This window comes from Cydia amplana, chromosome 11 (assembly GCF_948474715.1).
Source record: "Cydia amplana chromosome 11, ilCydAmpl1.1, whole genome shotgun sequence".
In the NCBI taxonomy this organism is placed as follows: domain Eukaryota; kingdom Metazoa; phylum Arthropoda; class Insecta; order Lepidoptera; family Tortricidae; genus Cydia; species Cydia amplana.
In genome coordinates this window covers 13,032,794-13,051,827 of record NC_086079.1, presented here as the reverse complement: position 1 = coordinate 13,051,827, position 19,034 = coordinate 13,032,794, and the positions used below count along the sequence as shown (strand labels likewise).

The window sequence follows — 19,034 nt, the reverse complement described above, 5'->3', positions numbered from 1 at the left end:
TTATTGACTAGTAAACGTTTGAAAAACTATAACCGGACTATGGTTTTCCAGGCCTTACATGTACTTACCCTTATTATTACCTATTGCAAAGGTCCCTTTCCTCTGAATCACATGTTTATGTTTATAGTTTCGGATATAAAACGCTAATATCCGAAACTAATAAAATAAAACGCTTAAACCATAACGGGGTATTCGATTCACATTATCAAACTCGTATCTTGCTATGATATTTATTATTGTGAAATAAACTTTATTGCGATTGAAATAAAGTTAAAATTCTAGTGAAATAAGAAGTAAAGCTAAGATTATGCGTCGTATTGTTTGTGTGATTCATTTGATTTACGCGCGAACAAACGTGGAAATTATGAATAAGGAAATACTTACGGTGCTTCCTTTATAACTCGTTTGTTCTCGTTTACGATCCTAGGGCCTAGTGAGGTGAGAGGAAGGGCTGTTAATTACGAGTGAGGGCAATCTAGAAAATTGTAGATATTGTAGCAGAAGCAAAGACTTTTAGTTCGTGTTCGTATCCGTATAGATTTTATTTAAACGCACGGAAAAGGTACCTATTGTAATAGTTTTGGGTGCCAGAGTTTGTGTAACAATGTAAGTTGACAAAATATAAAGTTAGCCAATCTTGTTCAAAATTGTTTGAGAGATCGGCTCACTTTATATTTTTCTTACTTGTTTAGAAGCTTTTTCGGTAAAATAATGTCATCCGATTTTTGTATATTTCATAAAAAATAAGTTGCAAAAAAGAAGCTAGTGGCGTCTTCAAATTAGATAATTTTTGACTGTCGTATCAAAACGTCTAAGAGCTGGCGCAGGATAGGGAAAGCTGGAAGATACTCAACCGACAAGGGAATAACTCTTAAGTTAATGATGATGATGGTGACTTTTTGGAAAATCTACGTAGTATTTACATGACACTAAAAATATAATATTAATACCCGTCCAAACGTTAACCTCCTAGTGACCTCTCTTAACCCTTTTTCTTTTGTTACAGAGCGATGTCTCGGTGGAAGGGTAAGCTGAGGTAGCCGGCAGATGGCAGCAGCGCCGGCGATGTTCCGGCCGGGGCCACTGGACCCCTGCTACGCTCAAAGGGTAAGTGGTTCGTCGTGAAGATGGTAGATGGCGTTGTAATATTAATGTACTTATAGTTTGAGTTTTAGAATAATAGAATAGGATCATCGTCTTTCTAACGCTGTTCCGAATTTTTGCCATTTTTGATACCCTAAGGAAGCTTTGGGTTCGCTTGGCAACCTAATCACAACAATTGGCACAGGGACTAGTTGATACAAAGGCGGCTAGCACCTGATCCTACAACCTTTAAGGGACATTAGGCATTTTTGAAGTTACTCCGGTGTCCTGGGAATCAACAAATAACGTGAGAGTTTTGAGTTAGTAGGAGCGAGTCAGTTTGATGTTTGGAAATGAAACATGTAGCACGCTCTGCACGCTGACCGATGCTGACTTTCAGTCAAATTTTATAACTTTATGGTCTAATACATACAATAGAACTTTGTATACATATTTAAAAAATGAAAGGCGATTTTCAAAAAGTTGTTATGGTTGGCTTAAATATATAACTTTATACAGAGGTTAGAGGTTTGCCCAAGCGTGAAATGAAAAAGAAAACGACTTAAACGCGAATATAAGCCTTTTCATATGTCTGAAACAATGGGACCCAAATATTGTTCAAAACTTGAGACTTACAATAGGTAGGTAGGTACACTCTTTTGTTTTATACGAACAATTTGTTTCCGTTACCGGTTAAATCTTAACACTTAGGTACATTTAAATTGTCGACAGACTTTATATCAATTAAATTACAGTACCTATTAACTCACATGATAGACGGGCCTATCGCGAATTTATTTTATTACCTTTGTTTACCGACGTTTCGACACAGGTTTCACAGGCTAACTGATGTCCCAGCAAAATATCAAAACAGAGATCTAATAGACTAGTCTATAAATATGAGTTAATATGTGTTCAAAACGCGAATGTTTAAAAAAATCATTTACAGTAGATATTGATTGTGTAAATCTCATAAAACTCCAAATTAGGATAACCATGAGTTCAGGGAAAATTGGAACATCCTCGAGATAAAAAAGCGAAACACATCCTTTTATATTTTCACACGGTACATGAGGCGTGGAATACATGAATAGCAATTTCGGGGCCACTTAATTTTCCCTGTGGGAGTTACGGGGTACTGTGACCACACTGGGCGGGACAGTCCCGGTTCTACTAAAGGTTTTAGTTTCGCTTTATTGTTTTTGAAATCTCCTGACTTCGGATTGCGTAAGCGAAAGGATAGGGTTGAGTAGCGTGTTTCGTATTTCGTTTATTTTAGCTAAATAAGGTTATTTTCTGAATTGGATCTTTTTAGGCCTTTGATTGCGCAATGTTTGTTAATGATAGGAAAAAAATATCCATTTTGAAGTTATATACCGTACTGTTGAAATGTGAGATACTTATTCAGAATACCTTTGTTACTATACGAGTGTTTTATGAGGAAATAGATGCTTAAATTACCGGTTCGCTTTAGTGATGTGAGATATTCGCATATAGAATCAATTTTGAAACGAAAATTAGGTACAATTTCGTCCGATAATAGTGTAATTTAGCTAATTTAATATGCATGCAATTCCGTCCTAAACCCGACACTTTCTAGATAAGTGTTCCATATTTGCTATCATCATGCTCAATGAACCTGTATGTAAGTATCCCTTGAGCAAATTATTTCATAAATCACGTCCCGTCGCGAAACATATTTACGCTAGGTAAACATGTCAGATTCGGTTTTATTAAGATTTTACCTATCATTAGCAACCTAATGAATTTATACACTTAAAATTGCACGTTTTTCTAGTTTATTTTATGTTGTGTTGTGCCCAAGTCAAGCCCAATTTACCCAGATAAATATTAATTGTCAGTTACTGAGAAGACCCTGATCAGATCAGAAGTACTATTTGAGGATACCAACAAATAATAAAATACAATTTGAATAGGCAACACTTAAACAGAACTTCACTTTGAAGTACTTATAAAAAAAGTAGGTATACAATTTCTGCTACAAAATAAGATATTCGTTTCAAAATAATCTTACAGTCTCAGGTTTCAAAAATATTTATTTATTCAAAGGATTCGTGTTATTTAGTATTAACGCCGGCCGCCCGTCCACTTAGTAAATATAACTGCCCGGTAACTATGGCTTCGATGGGATGAATGCTATTATATTGACTGTTCACGAATCTGATGTCAAATGGGACGAGGGGCTTTGGTCCCAAAAAAAGTTAACATAATTGCCACGTCGAACAAGTATGTGACATGCCACACCTTCACTCATTTCACACATGACCAATAGAAATGACCTATATGACTATACAAACAGGTAACGAGTATATGAAAGTGCTTGCTCTCAACTAAAACAGTAAACCAGTATATGCCTGTTATTATATACTCATGACCAGATCTCACGTATATTGTTCCTGTGACAATATTATGGTTTTAGGTCAAGTGTCTTGAACGGATCCAATATTGTAGGTAAATTGAAATTGCATTGTGGACGTGCTCTCCTGTGAGGCAGTATAAACGTAGCTCCTGTAATATATTACATGAAAAAGACAGTAATTCTAAGCGAAATTGCTTAATCTACTAATAATAAATACTGTAATGAATGACACAAGATATATTTAAGATAGTTCTACCTGTCGCTTCCAGTCGTTTGGATATTTCATCCCTGCCAAGCCAACAAACGCATTGTTACTGACAGCGACACGCTATGCGAAACTACAATATAATATAGACGTGTGCTGTTTATAATAGCTACAGTCCGTGAATATTCGGTTTTCGGGTAGAGTCTGAAGTAGTCGTATTTTATTCTATTGACAATGTATTTTATATTTAGTTGGAGCCCAACATGTATAGGGAGAAGTCGTCCTTTTGGCCTAGAATTATAAAGAGCTGTTAATACCATCACCATATATGTATAATTTAATATTTTCGGCAATTGATTTTCATGGGCATGGCGCTTAAAAAATAATATTTTACATTTTAAATAACTCTGATGTTGAATAGGCTCAAACTATATGTAGTATTATGAATTGTAATTACATACCTGTAACCTGAGGTGGATGAGCTTTCTGTATGATGACGAAGCCTGCGCTGTGGATCTGAAGTTACCTATGCTGTTATTATTATGTTGGTTTAATAAATCTTTTTTTATATATTACATAACACTATTAAGACAAGTTTCAACGAGACCATGTCCTTATCAGTGGACAGAAATAATGGTTAACCTACTATTTAGTAATTACAAGAGCGTTTAATATTTGTAGGTATAATTAAACGAGTACGTTTAAAGAATATAGATACCGTAGATAGACACGTGGTGACCCAATAATAAACATAATTACAAAATTAACATTGTAAGTAGTCGCGACAATTTGTTTTGACTGTTTGATATTCCTATAATTGATGATTTCTAAATACTACGGTTAGACCTTCTTTTCAAAAGTTTGTCGCCGCCTGACCTGCAATGCAAGTTTAGTACAACCTCTTATGCCTACTCTGTAAAGCCGTCTGTCAGTTCTGTTTTCATAACCAAACAAAACGTAACCCAACCGGCCGGCCCCGTACTGCATCGGAAGGAAGGGTCGCAATTAGGCATGTGTATAACATACACATACGTGTTTCATTTGCACATATTGCGTTTGTGCGGCCAGGTGACTTTATTTAAGCTTTATTTCCACTCGAAAAGTATGTAAGCAGTACATTGCCTGTATAGTTTACTCAGGAGCAATTAGAAACGGGTCACTAAGTATAAAATTCCAGTAGTATAAGTGTTCCGTTTTCATTGCCCTTGAATAATTGAAGCCTTGTAGTAATTTAAGACGCGTTTCATGATGTTTTTAAAAAAAAATATATTTTTATATACGAACTATACTGGCCTCAATTGAATGTAAATAACGGCATGAAAATGGCATATTTTTTGCCTTCAGTGCACAAATTAATAAGAAACCCAAACTTTTAATGTATGTTCGGCTGTTTGGTCTTGACTGCCTTGAGGAATGTAATATAAATGTAATGTAATGTAATATAATATAAATGGAAATCATAGGTACATTCGTATTCATATTCGTATAAATAGATGTTTGATACGATTAAAGCGTGAAAAATGAAGGTGTTTTTAGGGTTCCGTAGCCAAATGGCAAAAAAAGGAACCCTTATAGATTCGTCATGTCTGTCTGTCTGTCCGTCTGTCCGTCTGTCCGTCTGTCTGTCCGTCCGTATGTCACAGCCACTTTTCTCCGAAACTATAAGAACTATACTGTTGAAACTTGGTAAGTAGATGTATTCTGTGAACCGCATTAAGATTTTCACACAAAAATAGAAAAAAAACAATAAATTTTTGGGGTTCCCCATACTTCGAACTGAAACTCAAAAATTTTTTTTTCATCAAACCCATACGTGTGGGGTATCTATGGATAGGTCTTCAAAAATGATATTGAGGTTTCTAATATCATTTTTTTCTAAACTGAATAGTTTGCGCGACAGACACTTCCAAAGTGGTAAAATGTGTGTCCCCCCCCCTGTAACTTCTAAAATAAGAGAATGATAAAACTAAAAAAAATATATGATGTACATTACCATGTAAACTTCCACCGAAAATTGGTTTGAACGAGATCTAGTAAGTAGTTTTTTTTTAATACGTCATAAATCGCCTAAATACGGAACCCTTCATGGGCGAGTCCGACTCGCACTTGGCCGCTTTTTGTATCTAGTATTGATATAGCAGTACGTTTTTAGGGCTCCGTACCCAAAGGGTAAAAACGGGACCCTATTACTAAGACTGACTGTCCGTCCGTCCGTCCGTTCGACCGTCTGTCACCAGCCCTAGTAGCACGGTCGCATTTTTATCATTTATCACCATGCCTGTCACGTTCTAACAAGTATGTAAGTGCGAAAGTGACGGGCTTAGTTATACTGGATAAAAATGGATCCGTGCTGAGCCCGCAGGCTACAGCCAGGCTGCAGGATACATCTCATGAACCGTGATAGCTAGACAGGTGAAATTTTCACAGATGATGTATTTCTGTTGCCGCTATAACAACAAATACTAAAAACAGAATAAAATAAAGATTTAAGTGGGGCTCCCATACAACAAACGTGATTTTTGACCGAAGTTAAGCAACGTCGGGCGGGGTCAGTACTTGGATGGGTGACCGTTTTTTTGCTTGTTTTTTTTGCTTGTTTTGCTCTATTTTTTGTTGATGGTGCGGAACCCTCCGTGCGCGAGTCCGACTCGCACTTGGCCGGTTTTTTTTATACATAGCTTCGTGATTAATACACAACAAGTGGCTGTCTAGCATAGGTACTCTAAATAGACAAGCTACTGGCGAAAATTAATGGCACAAAGGTAACTAAGACAAATATATCATCCCTAGATAAGAAGAGTGACAACGTGTTGCGCGAAAAGAAACGACAATCATGAATCATGAGGCTCGTGACATATAATTACCAGTTTAGATCGAAAGATGCACTAAAAGTAAGATGAATAGCATAATACCGTGTGAAGATCTTAGTACTTTTTCATATTAAGAAAGTCTGCGTTAAAACAGAAGAAAAGTGAAAATTTTCTTACCATATAATGTGACTGGGTTGTAATTACATTCTCAGTAACGCTTTCACGTGCTAGGTATTTACTTGATTAGAGAGGATCTTTAAAGGGACTTGATCTTAATAGATAAGTGGTGGATACATTACGATCGATTAAAATATCTGTACTAACTCGTTTTCAGAGAAATATGTTACTGGGCATAGGGAGAAGCCAGTTAGCTAATTTATTAACCTGTTGAATTAGTTGATATGGACTTTCCTCAGTGGTCTTTTACTTATACAAACCTTAAGATCTAAGTTTATAAGGAGCAACTCTCTGACATTTAAATTTCACTTTTGGATATATATTTGTACCTATATTTATAATCGTATATTTTTCGTGTACATACTTCCCTCGTACTTGTCCGTACATGTATTGGCGCGAGCGATAACATAAATTCGGTATAGGTAATTCTGATGTCAGTGTTCGTTCGAATTGGCCTGTCAGTTTCATCGTAACTAAACCTTATAAATTCGGTTTCTCACTCATCGAATAAAAATATCATCAAATTTCAACATTGCAATTAAAAAAAACGTGAGGGTGAAGAATAACTAGCCAACACTTAACTTATACTAATAGCTACATAGATTAAAATTCCATACTCCATAACCTTTTTACACATTTGCAATGTACCTACGCATAATCCGTCGCCACAAAGGGACGCCCTTGTCCCATCCGGACCCACAAACGACCTTACTTTCGTCTCTTACGCAATGGTTCTGCATTGTACTCCAAATCTCTAATCAAGCCATCACGATTCGATAAATATGGATGTGGTCCATTGATTGCAAGGCCAGCTTTACAAGACCTTAAGTCAAAGCCGTAAGGGTTATTATAGATTGGCCGCAATAGAATGATAAAGATCGTTTGCAGTTTTTGATTTGAATGCAACAAATGAGTTTATTGAATTGAAAGAGGTTAAGTATTTGCATTCCTTATTTGATCGATGTAGTTATATTTTTGGTTACAATGACTGACACAAACAAATTGTATAAATAAACGAAGGCACGCCGACGTGCCGTAGAACCTTATCAGTTATAAAAATATTGCTAACGTTAACTACCCTTAGAGCCAGTGTGATCGTCGACGGAACCTCAAAAGGGATAATTTCTACAAATTTAATAATGAATGACGTCAGTATAGTACTGATATATCAAGACTAAGAACAAGAGTCACTTGACTTTTCGAAGCATCTGTCATCCCGGTACATTTTATCTATGTGTTTGGCGTGGGGTCCCATTGTTTCCCATAAAGTTTTAAGTCGTAATGTATTGTTTGTCATATTATGATTAGTCATAAAACTAAAACCGTTAAGTAACTTTTCAGGATTTTCGTCAGGTTATCTTATAGATGGGTTAGGTTAGGTTTGTTTTATAGCAATCCTAAAAAGTGACGCGTATAAATTATGACTAATGAAAATGCGGGCAAACAATACATTATGACATTTATGACTTAAAACTATTTGGGAAACAATAGAGACCCATTTGGCGTTTGTCGATGTACGATTGTCGTCTTGGCTGGGCCTCCTGGGCTCCGTAAAACGGCAGAGGATGCAAACGGGTTATAAATGATGTAGGTACAGATATTTACAGCAAACACGGACGGTTAATGGACGGTCAAATTCCCAAAAAGGGCCCAAACCCAACTCAAATATCAACAAACTTAAACTTTGGGTCACAGTTCAACAGAAAACTTACCACTAAATAGTTAGTCGATTGCCTCTAATACGGAAACCGTTAGGGAAAACAACTAAATCTGGTTGAAATTGTGTGAAACAATAGTTGATTGGACTCGGTATAGAAAGCAAGTATAATTGAGGAATTAAATAATTAAAAGAAAATGAAACGTGATTGTTTTGGTTTTCAATAAAAGCCTACAATTATCGTAATTTTTAAATGATGTGCGTTGTTTATTATTGTTCCTGTAGGTAATTTAATACGTTTTTACCATTGTAATACATTCAAAATATAATGAAAGTAAATAGGGATAGCAACGGAATTGTACAGCGAGCTGCAAAAGTGCATACCCATTTTACGAAGGGAATTCATTCATAAAGTGGAATATGCACTTTTGCAGCTGGGTATACCTAAATGTGTACGACCTATCTTCTAAATTCCTTAGAGTTGCAAGCGCCTATATGATATTTGGCTGCGATAACCGATGGCCTTGGCATAAGAAAGTTACCTAATATTATGTTATGTAGGTATTTTGCTCTTTATCTTTACTATACTTAAAAGTGCAAAAGTGTAAATATTTTACGTGAACTATAAAGGTAATGGCTTCCTTTCTGGCACAGTATTAGGACAGGACCGTAACCTACCTTCGAAAGTTTAGAAATTCATTTTCAACGTTCAAATATCAGACGCAACAACTGCTAGTCCCAGGACCTGTCGTCACTTTATCCCCGTTCGCGTGGAAAGAGCTTGTTTGAAGATAAGCTACTGTACAATAATCTACTCTGTTTCTGGCCCCGTGAACAAGTGAGATTCAACTTCGTTCTATGTCAAGCATCTAGACTATTCTAGAGTTAACTCTCCAACGATTTATATTGAACTGAATTGAAGCAGTCTCCTCCTTACTTTCCGATATTTTGTTGTTTTATTTTTATACGAGTTACTGCTACATTTCTACGATTGCTGAATGTTGTGACAAGATAGTACATGTGGATAACAGATATTGTAACGTTGTACGTACATGTTTTAATTATAAGCTTAGATTTTATTATTTTTACATATTAAATAAATTAAATTTAAATAAAAAATAACTTATTTAGAATAGATTTTAATTATTTTACTTTTATTTTAATCAATTATTATTTATGGAAATGAACTAATTATTTATTTGTACAATTTTATATATTAATCAATTTTATATTTACAGTAATCATCTTATTCTACTTTACTATTGTAAAGTAAGACATAAATTATCATAAGTAATATATACAATACATAGATAGTTTTTACAATGCATGACACTTTATTCGTACGGACTGTACTCGCGACCGGTTCATTGATTGACGTCATGGAAGGATCGAGAAGCGGCTGCGCGCGCGCTTGTCCCCTCCCGTTGACCACTGGCGATTCAGTCCGCGCCACCTCGCCGTCGTATACGGATGTGCCGTTGCGCACACGGGGAAGCCCGTGTCGTCTAGCGCGCGGTACAAATATTTATTATGGTGAGCGCGGACACCTATTCGTGATAATAATCTGCTTTGCGACGTATTCGCACATATAAGTTTCCCCGCACCCACGTATTGGTAAGTGCAAAGTGTTGAACGTTTCATTAAATAAGAATAAGTAGCTTTAGTGTTAAAGTAGTTTGTTATTCGATTCATATTAATCGCAAAACCTAAATTTAATCTTACGTTCCATTCCATCTTTTGCTAAATGCTTTTAGCTCCAGAATGATCTAGCAATTTCCTTTGTTCTCGTAGTGGCGGGTACGAGTAAGTATGTGTACGTACCCTCCTACTTATTTAAATTCACTTCTTTGTTCTTTGTTCTTCTTTCTTTCTTTACTCTGTGCTTTTCCTTCGTTTTGTAACTCCGCTCTGCTTGTGAACACAAACACGCTTTCTGCTTATGGTGCACCGGCTTCCCCATGGTCCCATCATCATCATCACAGGGTGTTCACAAAAGCAGAGCGAGCAGGAACACCTTACTAAGACATCTGGAAATCCACAGGGTGCGTCGTAACGTTTTAAATTCAAGACCGTCGGCCGACAAACACCATCACCACCTCGACGGCAGGGTTGGAGCCATAGCCGTTCGCCCGCCGTCGCCCCTGCTCCTCTTCAGCGCTGTCGAGTGACACCCACCTGCTGCGGACCCTCGACCAGCCAGGGCAGTACCGGATCTCGGGTGCAAATTTAGACGGGCCTTGACCACCCACGACCCTATTCCAAACTTAGTTTTTTTTATTTAAATAAATATTGAATTTGTTAACGAGTTGGTAGTACTTCTTTTACCTCCTCTACCAACAGGGACGTACTTCCCCCTTAACGTTACAATATATGGTAGAATTATTTTTAGGTAATATACATTAAAACTGAACTGAGAGGTTATAATTTTATGATGAGAGTTAGGATCTGCATTTTTGGGGGTCTCTCTGCATGAGGCCCTTTCGCTTTCGGTATATAAAGATAATGATAAGAGATAAAGAGTGATTATTTCCACAAATACAGGAGAATATGTCAGGCGTATCCGCAGTAATCCGCACTGAAGAAACATACAAGCGCTTAGACTATTTTATAATTTATCTCTTTTTACAAAATATTTATCCATAGTTATATTGAACATAGCCTAGTCAACTTGGTGACGCAAATTCTGCATACTTGCATAATGCAGCGTGTTCACTTTCATTCAGGAATGTTGAACGGACGTGTTTAGCGAACTGTTGGTATATAATAATATATCGGACGTAATATAATGCTTGAACATGCCTTCAGGGTTTAGAACATTCATATAATAAACATAATAATCAAGACCCGTTTCCTAGGTATGGTTAACTTCATAGATTATCACTTGTTACATTTCTAACATACCTACAGTCGAAGCACGAACTTCAAGCCATTTTTGAGGAACAAGCGGCCTGCAGTTCTTCGAAGTGTAATTCCAGATATGAGATCTAGATATTCCAGATATGAGATTTTGATATGAGTTTTCAGAGTTTAGATACCTACCCCTTTCGCGTCTTCCTTATTTTTGCAGTGCCTTTCTCTTTGTCCTAAAGGAGGCCATTCAAGTTTTATACTAGAGCGATGTCTTTTGGCTGACTCCTCAGTTTCCTCACAATATTTTCCTTTTGCGACTCAGCAGAAACATAATCACCATAGGTACTACCTTCTAAGGTTCAGGCCTCCTCTCATAAGAAGGTTTCGGCTTAGTCCCCACAAATACCAATGCGGATCGAGGGACTTTATACACGCACCTTTGAATTTGTTTTCAGATATATAAAAGTTTCCTCGCTAAGATTTTTATCACTGAAGACTTAATATTCATACTCGTACAAGGGTCAAAAAATCCTTTGTTACGGGGTTCAAACCACGATCTCCGGGTTGGAAACCACACACCTTTTCATTCTCAGCTCGATAGCTGAGTAATAAATAGGGTTTTCACGACGGATCCGAAATGTATGGGAAGATCCGCGGATCCGAATCCAGATCCGGATAATTTCATACATTCTGGATCCGGATTGCAAACCCTAGTAATAAATAATAATTTACTCACCCACTCCGTTTTCCTCTTTGAAAGATGACTCCCAAAGAGGAAAACAGTAGGAAGCGGCAGACTTCGACGAACGGCTATTGAATCGGCGCAAATCTCAAGAATTAAAGGCACCGGAAAATTGGAAATATTCTGAACACTTCAAATCAGCTGTTATATTATAACCACACCTATGTATCTATGATATGACAAACAATTTGCCACACCTCATGTTTTTTCTTCTTCCCGGTCTCGAGGAGTGTCATAAAATAAACAATTTACTATTATTTAATAATAAATCAATAATAAACAAGTGTTAACAGTTGCGTAAGCGAGAAAGGCAACAGGTGCGCCGGAGTAGATAGGTACCGAACGCCCACCGTGCACCGGTAGCTTTCCAATTTTAAAATATCGTCGCCATTGTAAAACGACTGTCATTTGTTAATTGAGCTTAAACACGATGGGCGAGATTAGTACAGATTTTGGATATCTAAACGGTCTGTTTATGTAAGTGTTGACTGTGATAGAGTTTCATTTGTCATTGTTATAAATAAGTCTTTTATCTTAAATCTTATCATCATTTACTTTCTGTTATGTCATAATATTAAGTTTATAAATTTATGATCTGATATGTTCTTGGTCTTCTAATCATCAATCTATTTCTAGCATAATCTGATTTGTGTATGTCGTGCTGGTATCTACACAATTGGTTTTGTTGGAGCCGAAGCGAGTGGAGTTCATGCATAATAGGCTCTATTAACCAAGTATGATTAAATCAAAGTTACAGTCAAGGAATTTGGTTTGTCTACGTGCCACTTTGTACTTCGTCGCAGTGCTAATCAATATGAAAGCCACTAGAATCTCATATTATTGTCAATTTGACGTGATGCAGAAATAAATTCGATTAACCTTCATTACATTAATTTGGCTAAACAAAATATGCCACCGATATTTCAATAAGTGGTGTGTCAAGAACGTTAGATTTGGTATCAAACTGTATTTAAATGCTGCCGTATTCGAACTTCAAGATATTCACAAGAGACGACACGTGACACGTACTAGATCCATTCTAGATACGTTATAGTTTAGATATCAACTAGTTCTCTTTTGCAGCGCAATTCGGGCAACCAATGTCACTTTTACGATAGATCGTGTTAGATATCTATTAGATGTGAATTAGATCTCTAAGTAATATCTTGTGGAAATCGTTCAAGAGTATCTCCAGAATCGCGGAAATGTCAAATTTGATAGGTTAGATCCTAAACATATCGTTATCGTATCTTGGCGATGTCTAAAAGATATCTAATAGATGTCTATTACAAAATCCGAATCGGGCCCCTGGTCTGTTAACATTAACTTGCAAGCGGGCAATGAGAGGTGATGAACCGATATGGTGTAAGTTTCTTTATTAAATAGTTTGGCCCCGAATCTCGGGGAGAAAAAGGAGGTGGCAGTTTCTCGAATGTGTTTGAGTCAAATACAATTTATTGAAAATTAGGGTTGGCAAATTATGATTCGCATTAACCAGCATTATGATGTACTGCTAGTTAAGACGTAGTTATTTGCAATGAAGGCAAATTTAGAGTAAGTAGGTACGTATTTTTGGCAACCCTTTATTTTCAATGAACTGCAACATCTATGATCTTGGAGGATACAACTAAACGGAGTAGCCATTAACAGGCTTTCCCCTCTGTCGAAATTAGGCGGCCAACGGTCATACACAATGTATGGACTGACGTTTATCTGACATGGCTATTTTTACGTTACGCATACATTTGACGTTCCCCTCCCCCGCAAAAATCGGCAGACTGTTTTGTACAGAAAATTACAGACATGGCGTCTCCGTTTGATTATATCCTCCAAGTCTATGATAGTGAGATATAATCTGTAGAGACGTGCCTTTGGATCACTTCCCAAAAAGACGACGACGAATGATGAGACGGTCAAATAGTCAATCACTGGGAAGGCTGATGATAAAAAAAAAACATAATAGTACCTGTATGTATAGCAACAATCTCCAAACGCAAAAACGTGATACATTGAGTATGCGTCGTCCATCGCCTTACATAACATAATGATAGCACTATATGTGATAACTCATTCGACCCCGCACATCGAAGTGGTTAACGTCGTTGTGTTTCCGTTAGAAAGTAATGTGTTTCCCGTCATTATCATAAATTTAAATACTACAATATTTGAAAGAAAAGCGTAGGTACCTACAGGGCTGAGCTCTGTGAAAAAACCGGCCAAGTGCGAGTCGGACTCGCGCACGGAGGGTTCCGCACCATCAACAAAAAATAGAGCAATACAAGCAAAAAAGCTAAAAAACGGTCACCCATCCAAGTGGTGACCCCGCCCGACGTTGCTTAACTTCGGTCAAAAATCACGTTTGTTGTATGGGAGCCCCACTTAAAATCTTTATTTTATTCTGTTTTTAGTATTTGTTGTTATAGCGGCAACAGAAATACATCACCTGTGAAAATTTCAACTGTCTAGCTATCACGGTTCGTGAGATACAGCCTGGTGACAGACGGACGGACGGACGGACGGACGGACGCACAGCGGAGTCTTAGTAATAGGGTCCCGTTTTTACCCTTTGGGTACGGAACCCTAAAAACATTGCGTTATAAATATATATTGCACTGAGCTGTGGAGTCATTTAGTTACACGATAACAAAATGTTTTTCGCTCGATAGTAAATCGACTCCAAAAACATATCGAAAAAAAAAGTTATTCATATAAAACGGCTCTCAAGCTTGCATTTTAGATGCTCATAGAACGTTTGTCTAGAGACTTAACCTAAACCTAGCTTCATCCAAACTCAACCACATAACCATAACCGTGATTCAAGCTATCTAGTGCGAGTATCTAAACACCTATTGGGGAAACGAAGCACTTAACACGTTCGCCGCTCCCATTACGCAACGTGAGCCTTCCAGGCGGTGCACCTGTTATCGTTGCTTGCCGAGCGCAATTCAGTCAAATATAATATTAATTATAAAAATCATAATACATAGGCAAAGGGGTAGATAATACATAGGTAGGGTAGAAAAGGGGTTTCAATCGATGTGTGGAAGGGCGGCACCATCGTCGAACCCAAGCCACCTGGCCCCTATTTCACCACGGTGACAGGTGCGATAATTGTCGACATCACTGTTACTGACGTCACAGGCCTCCATACGCTACGGTAACCGCTTACCATCGGACGAGCGGTGTGCTTGTTTGCCACCAACGTTTTAATAAAAAAAAATATATAAAAATAAATACTTATTTTGCAAAGCTAACGACAATTGTCACAAGAAACACGACAATTGTCACGAAATTCCGACACAGAACTCATTTCCTGTCAAGAATTAACGAAAGTTCTTTTAAATCTTGTGACAATAGGGATGATGACACATGTTGAATTTTATAACAAAATCTAGTAAAATAGATAGCAAACGAGCAATTTATCACAATAATGTGGATATTAAAATAAAATATTGAAAAATTACAAAATTACAGGACCTGAAAGTTTCAAAATTTAAGTTTTTTTTAACTTCCAAAAACGATAAAAGTAAGGGTACCATTCGATTCCTTACATTTCATCCAAAAAAATATTGTATAGCAACTATATACATAAACGCAATATTTCACCGACAAAAACGCAGTTTTCTTGTTTTGTCCATACTAAAAGATGGGCGATGACGTCACGGCCTCTGGCCGTTTTGTATAGGGCGTTTCGCGAGTGAAGTGCGACTGTCGGACTTTGACTACAATTTCTGACTTTTGTGTTACTTTAATGCAATGAGTCCCATATAGACATTTGATCCTAAAAACAAACCCGATCGATTTATACCATAAAAAAAAATTAGTCATGTAGCCTATTGTCATCATCATCATCATAAACTTCGCAATAGAAATACCTGTTTTTTGCCGATATAGTAAAGTTTTTTAAAATAATACAATGATGGTGGCAAACAGGAATACGGCCCGCCCGATGGTAAGCGGTAACCGTAGCTCATGGATGCCTGTGACGTCAGCAACAGTGACATTTGTCGAATTGTCGCACCTGTCACCGTGGTGAAATAGGGGCCTGGCAGTGGACTTAAACCGGTGGCGTGTGCCTCGGATGCACAATATAATAGAGGTACAGTCATGAAGTTCGTGCCTTGTCAGAGTGACAGTCAATATGCGATAATCTCATATTAAGGATGGCTCACGTTAGACCGGGGCGGGTCCGGGCCGGAGCTTCCGGCGCTACGTTTTCTATGGAAAGCATCACGTGATAGTATTATCTGACATAGAAAAGTAAGCGCCGGAAGCTCCGGCCCGGACCCGGCCGAGTCTAACGTGAGTCATCCTTTTTATTGTCACTGTACAAGGTAGTGGATTGATGAAGAAATCAAATCCCTTGAATGCATGTAGAAACCAGAAAACAGACAGCTGGCTATTAGCAATCATTTTGCTCAAATTTTAGCAAATATTGGACCTGTCTTTTTATTGACAATTTGATCGTTTCAGTTTATCTTTTTCGTAAAACAATAAGTAAAAAATCTTACATAGACTTTGGACGCTTAGAAATGTTCATATGAAAACTAGGACGTCTTTCTGTAACTGGGCCATAACCGCGAAAATAGAATTTCGCAAATTGCGGGCATTTTTCTCTGTCACTCTAATTACGCCTGCATAAGAGAAGGATCCCCGCAATTTGCGAATTTCGGTTTTCGCGATAGCCCCTCTGTATTGGTAATGCTATACTTATAATAGTTATAATGTAACATGTAACGTCGGAACTTGTAAGTACCTATGAAAACAAGTGCCAAGTTTTTTTTGTACAAATTTGTTTGTTATTGTTATTGTTTTTGAGTAAACGGAGAGCCCAGATATACTGGATAGCAAGCTTTCGTTTCGACTCGCTCGCACTCGGTAAGCGATTGGAGCAGGACAGTATCATTGTATCTCGTTTAGGCAGCCATTACTACTAAGATTTAGTGCTTTCTTTAAAACCTTTTAGGAGATTTTTGGGCCTGGATTCATTTTGTTTATCTAAAATACATTGTAACTATTTTCTTTGTAATAATCGTAATATTTACTGGTGTATGCATAAATACCTGTTTATTTTGTGCCACGAGCTGTATTAAAGTTCGTTTTATTATCATGCATAATATTAACAAAAACGGGGAGCTTTGTTTCCCATAAAGTTTTAAGTCATAATGTATCGTTTGTCATATTATCATTAGTCATAAAACTGAAACCGTTCAATTTTCAGGATTTTCGTCAGGTTATCCTGCAGATGGGTTATGTGTAAGTAGGTTTGTTTTATGGCAATCCTGAAAAGTGACGTGTTTCTGAACCAAATAAATTATCACTAACGAAAATGCGGACAAACAATACATTATGACTTAAAACAATTTGGGAAACAATAGAGACCCAACAAAAACGCATCAACAACCCCTTACTAAGGGCTCATTTATACGATGCGAGAACTCGCATGCGAGTTTCATTACATTGCGGGTTTTGATCGGTCGGTTGATTTGGACGCAACCAACAGTCCGCAATGTAACTAAAATCGCATGTTCGCGCGCCGTCTAAAGCAGCCCTAACGCAGTATTTCGGACATTTATCAAAAGTAACCCTTTATTAGCTTGCGTGTTTTTCAGATTGTAATTTTAATATTATCCTAATGATACGAAACCGCCAAGTAAGCATCGCGTGAGTGGCCGGCTACTTAGCATATTCTCTTCGAAAGAGTCATTATAATAATTTATATATTAGAGGCGTGATAAGCGATAAACTATGTTTAGTCAGGCGTGTCTCACTCCGCGATTTCGTCGCTTTGCTACAGTTAGCTAAAAGTACATCCGTTCGGCCCCAATTTTGGGGAAAGCCATAAGACGCGCGTGGCGCTGTCGTCACCTAGCGGCCATATCTGTGCTGATCGTAACAGACGTGTTTTGTTAGAGAGTGAGTCTTCTGTACTTAGTACTATTATTTATTCTGTGGTTTAGTTTTAATTCGTTGTTGTTGGTTTTATTAGGTGTTTAATATTGAACAGCAAACAAACTGGTAAGACTCACCTAACACTAACACCTTTTGAGGAATTTTTTGAGCATATTGTGCGTTATTCTCGCATAATAATATAACTAAATTGTACGAGTAATTTATCTGGGATCTTCGTCAGTTATACGCGAGAGTAATTTACATTATTTATTTAAGAATTTTTACAGAGACAGTTAAGAGGGCTGATGCTAATTGTAGTTAGGTACCTACTAGGGAGCGGTCCATTTATTAACGAACCAGATCCTTGGGCTAACCTAGGCTTCGGAATAAGGGATGAAGAAAAATAATTATTTAAATTAACGACTATTTTAAACAGGTTTCTCTATAGTACAGACAAAATCGCTGGTGATACTGTAGAACCTTGTATTTTTTTGTCTTGACATGTCCATTCCACATTTTAACTGCGACAAAGTTCTGAGTAACGTGTAGAGCGAACTTACCTCCGAGATTCCTATTTGATTCAATCGTTAATTTCACTTTCTATTCAGAACTACTCCACGTCTTATTCCCTGGGGCCGGGAGGTACCGTCCGTAAAATACAAAGAACTAGCAACATCGCCTGCGTCCCTCGCGGCGCCATATTGACTTGCAGCGTAAAACTTGCTTCCTATTCCGGCTTACAAATAGACTTCTCACTCCTCTCAGGTAATGTTAACATTGTTGTTTGTTTTATTTAGAAGCAATGTGTACTAAGATTAAAGCAAGTAAAAATTGCTTAAAGCAAACTGCGATGCAAAAGGAAAAGCTTGAATGATATAGCTTGTCAAACCAATTTATCAGTCAGTAAGAAACAGGAAAACTATACTGATCCTTTTCTTTTGGGTGCTAGTACTAGTATAAGACAAAGATAGTAAGATTCTGTCTGTCTATGTTTGAAATGAGACAGTCCTTTGACAAACTATACCTTAGTTTCTAAAGGTAAATCGAATGTTGCATGCACATTCGAGGTTTCCTTTTCGAAGCGGTAATTTTGGAAACTGGTGATTCTGACTAGAAAAGTGATATACATACTTGATTTTTATTACGTGCGGTGTAATGTCTTGACACCATACCAACCTTTGCCTCATAAAAACAAGCTGACATATTATCTATTCTACCAATCCTAGTTGATTGCTAAA

General features: G+C 37.3%; 1 protein-coding gene across 1 annotated transcript in view; it reads left to right on the top strand.

Moving 5' to 3' along the window:
• The window catches only part of LOC134652061 (uncharacterized), a 210,304-nt gene that overhangs the window by 133,512 nt on the left and 57,758 nt on the right, over nt 1-19,034 (top strand). The window contains exon 3 of the mRNA XM_063507211.1: nt 1,007-1,107. Within this exon, the coding sequence (XP_063363281.1) occupies nt 1,048-1,107 (60 nt within the window). The 5' untranslated portion in view covers nt 1,007-1,047. The remainder of the gene's footprint in view (nt 1-1,006; nt 1,108-19,034) is intronic.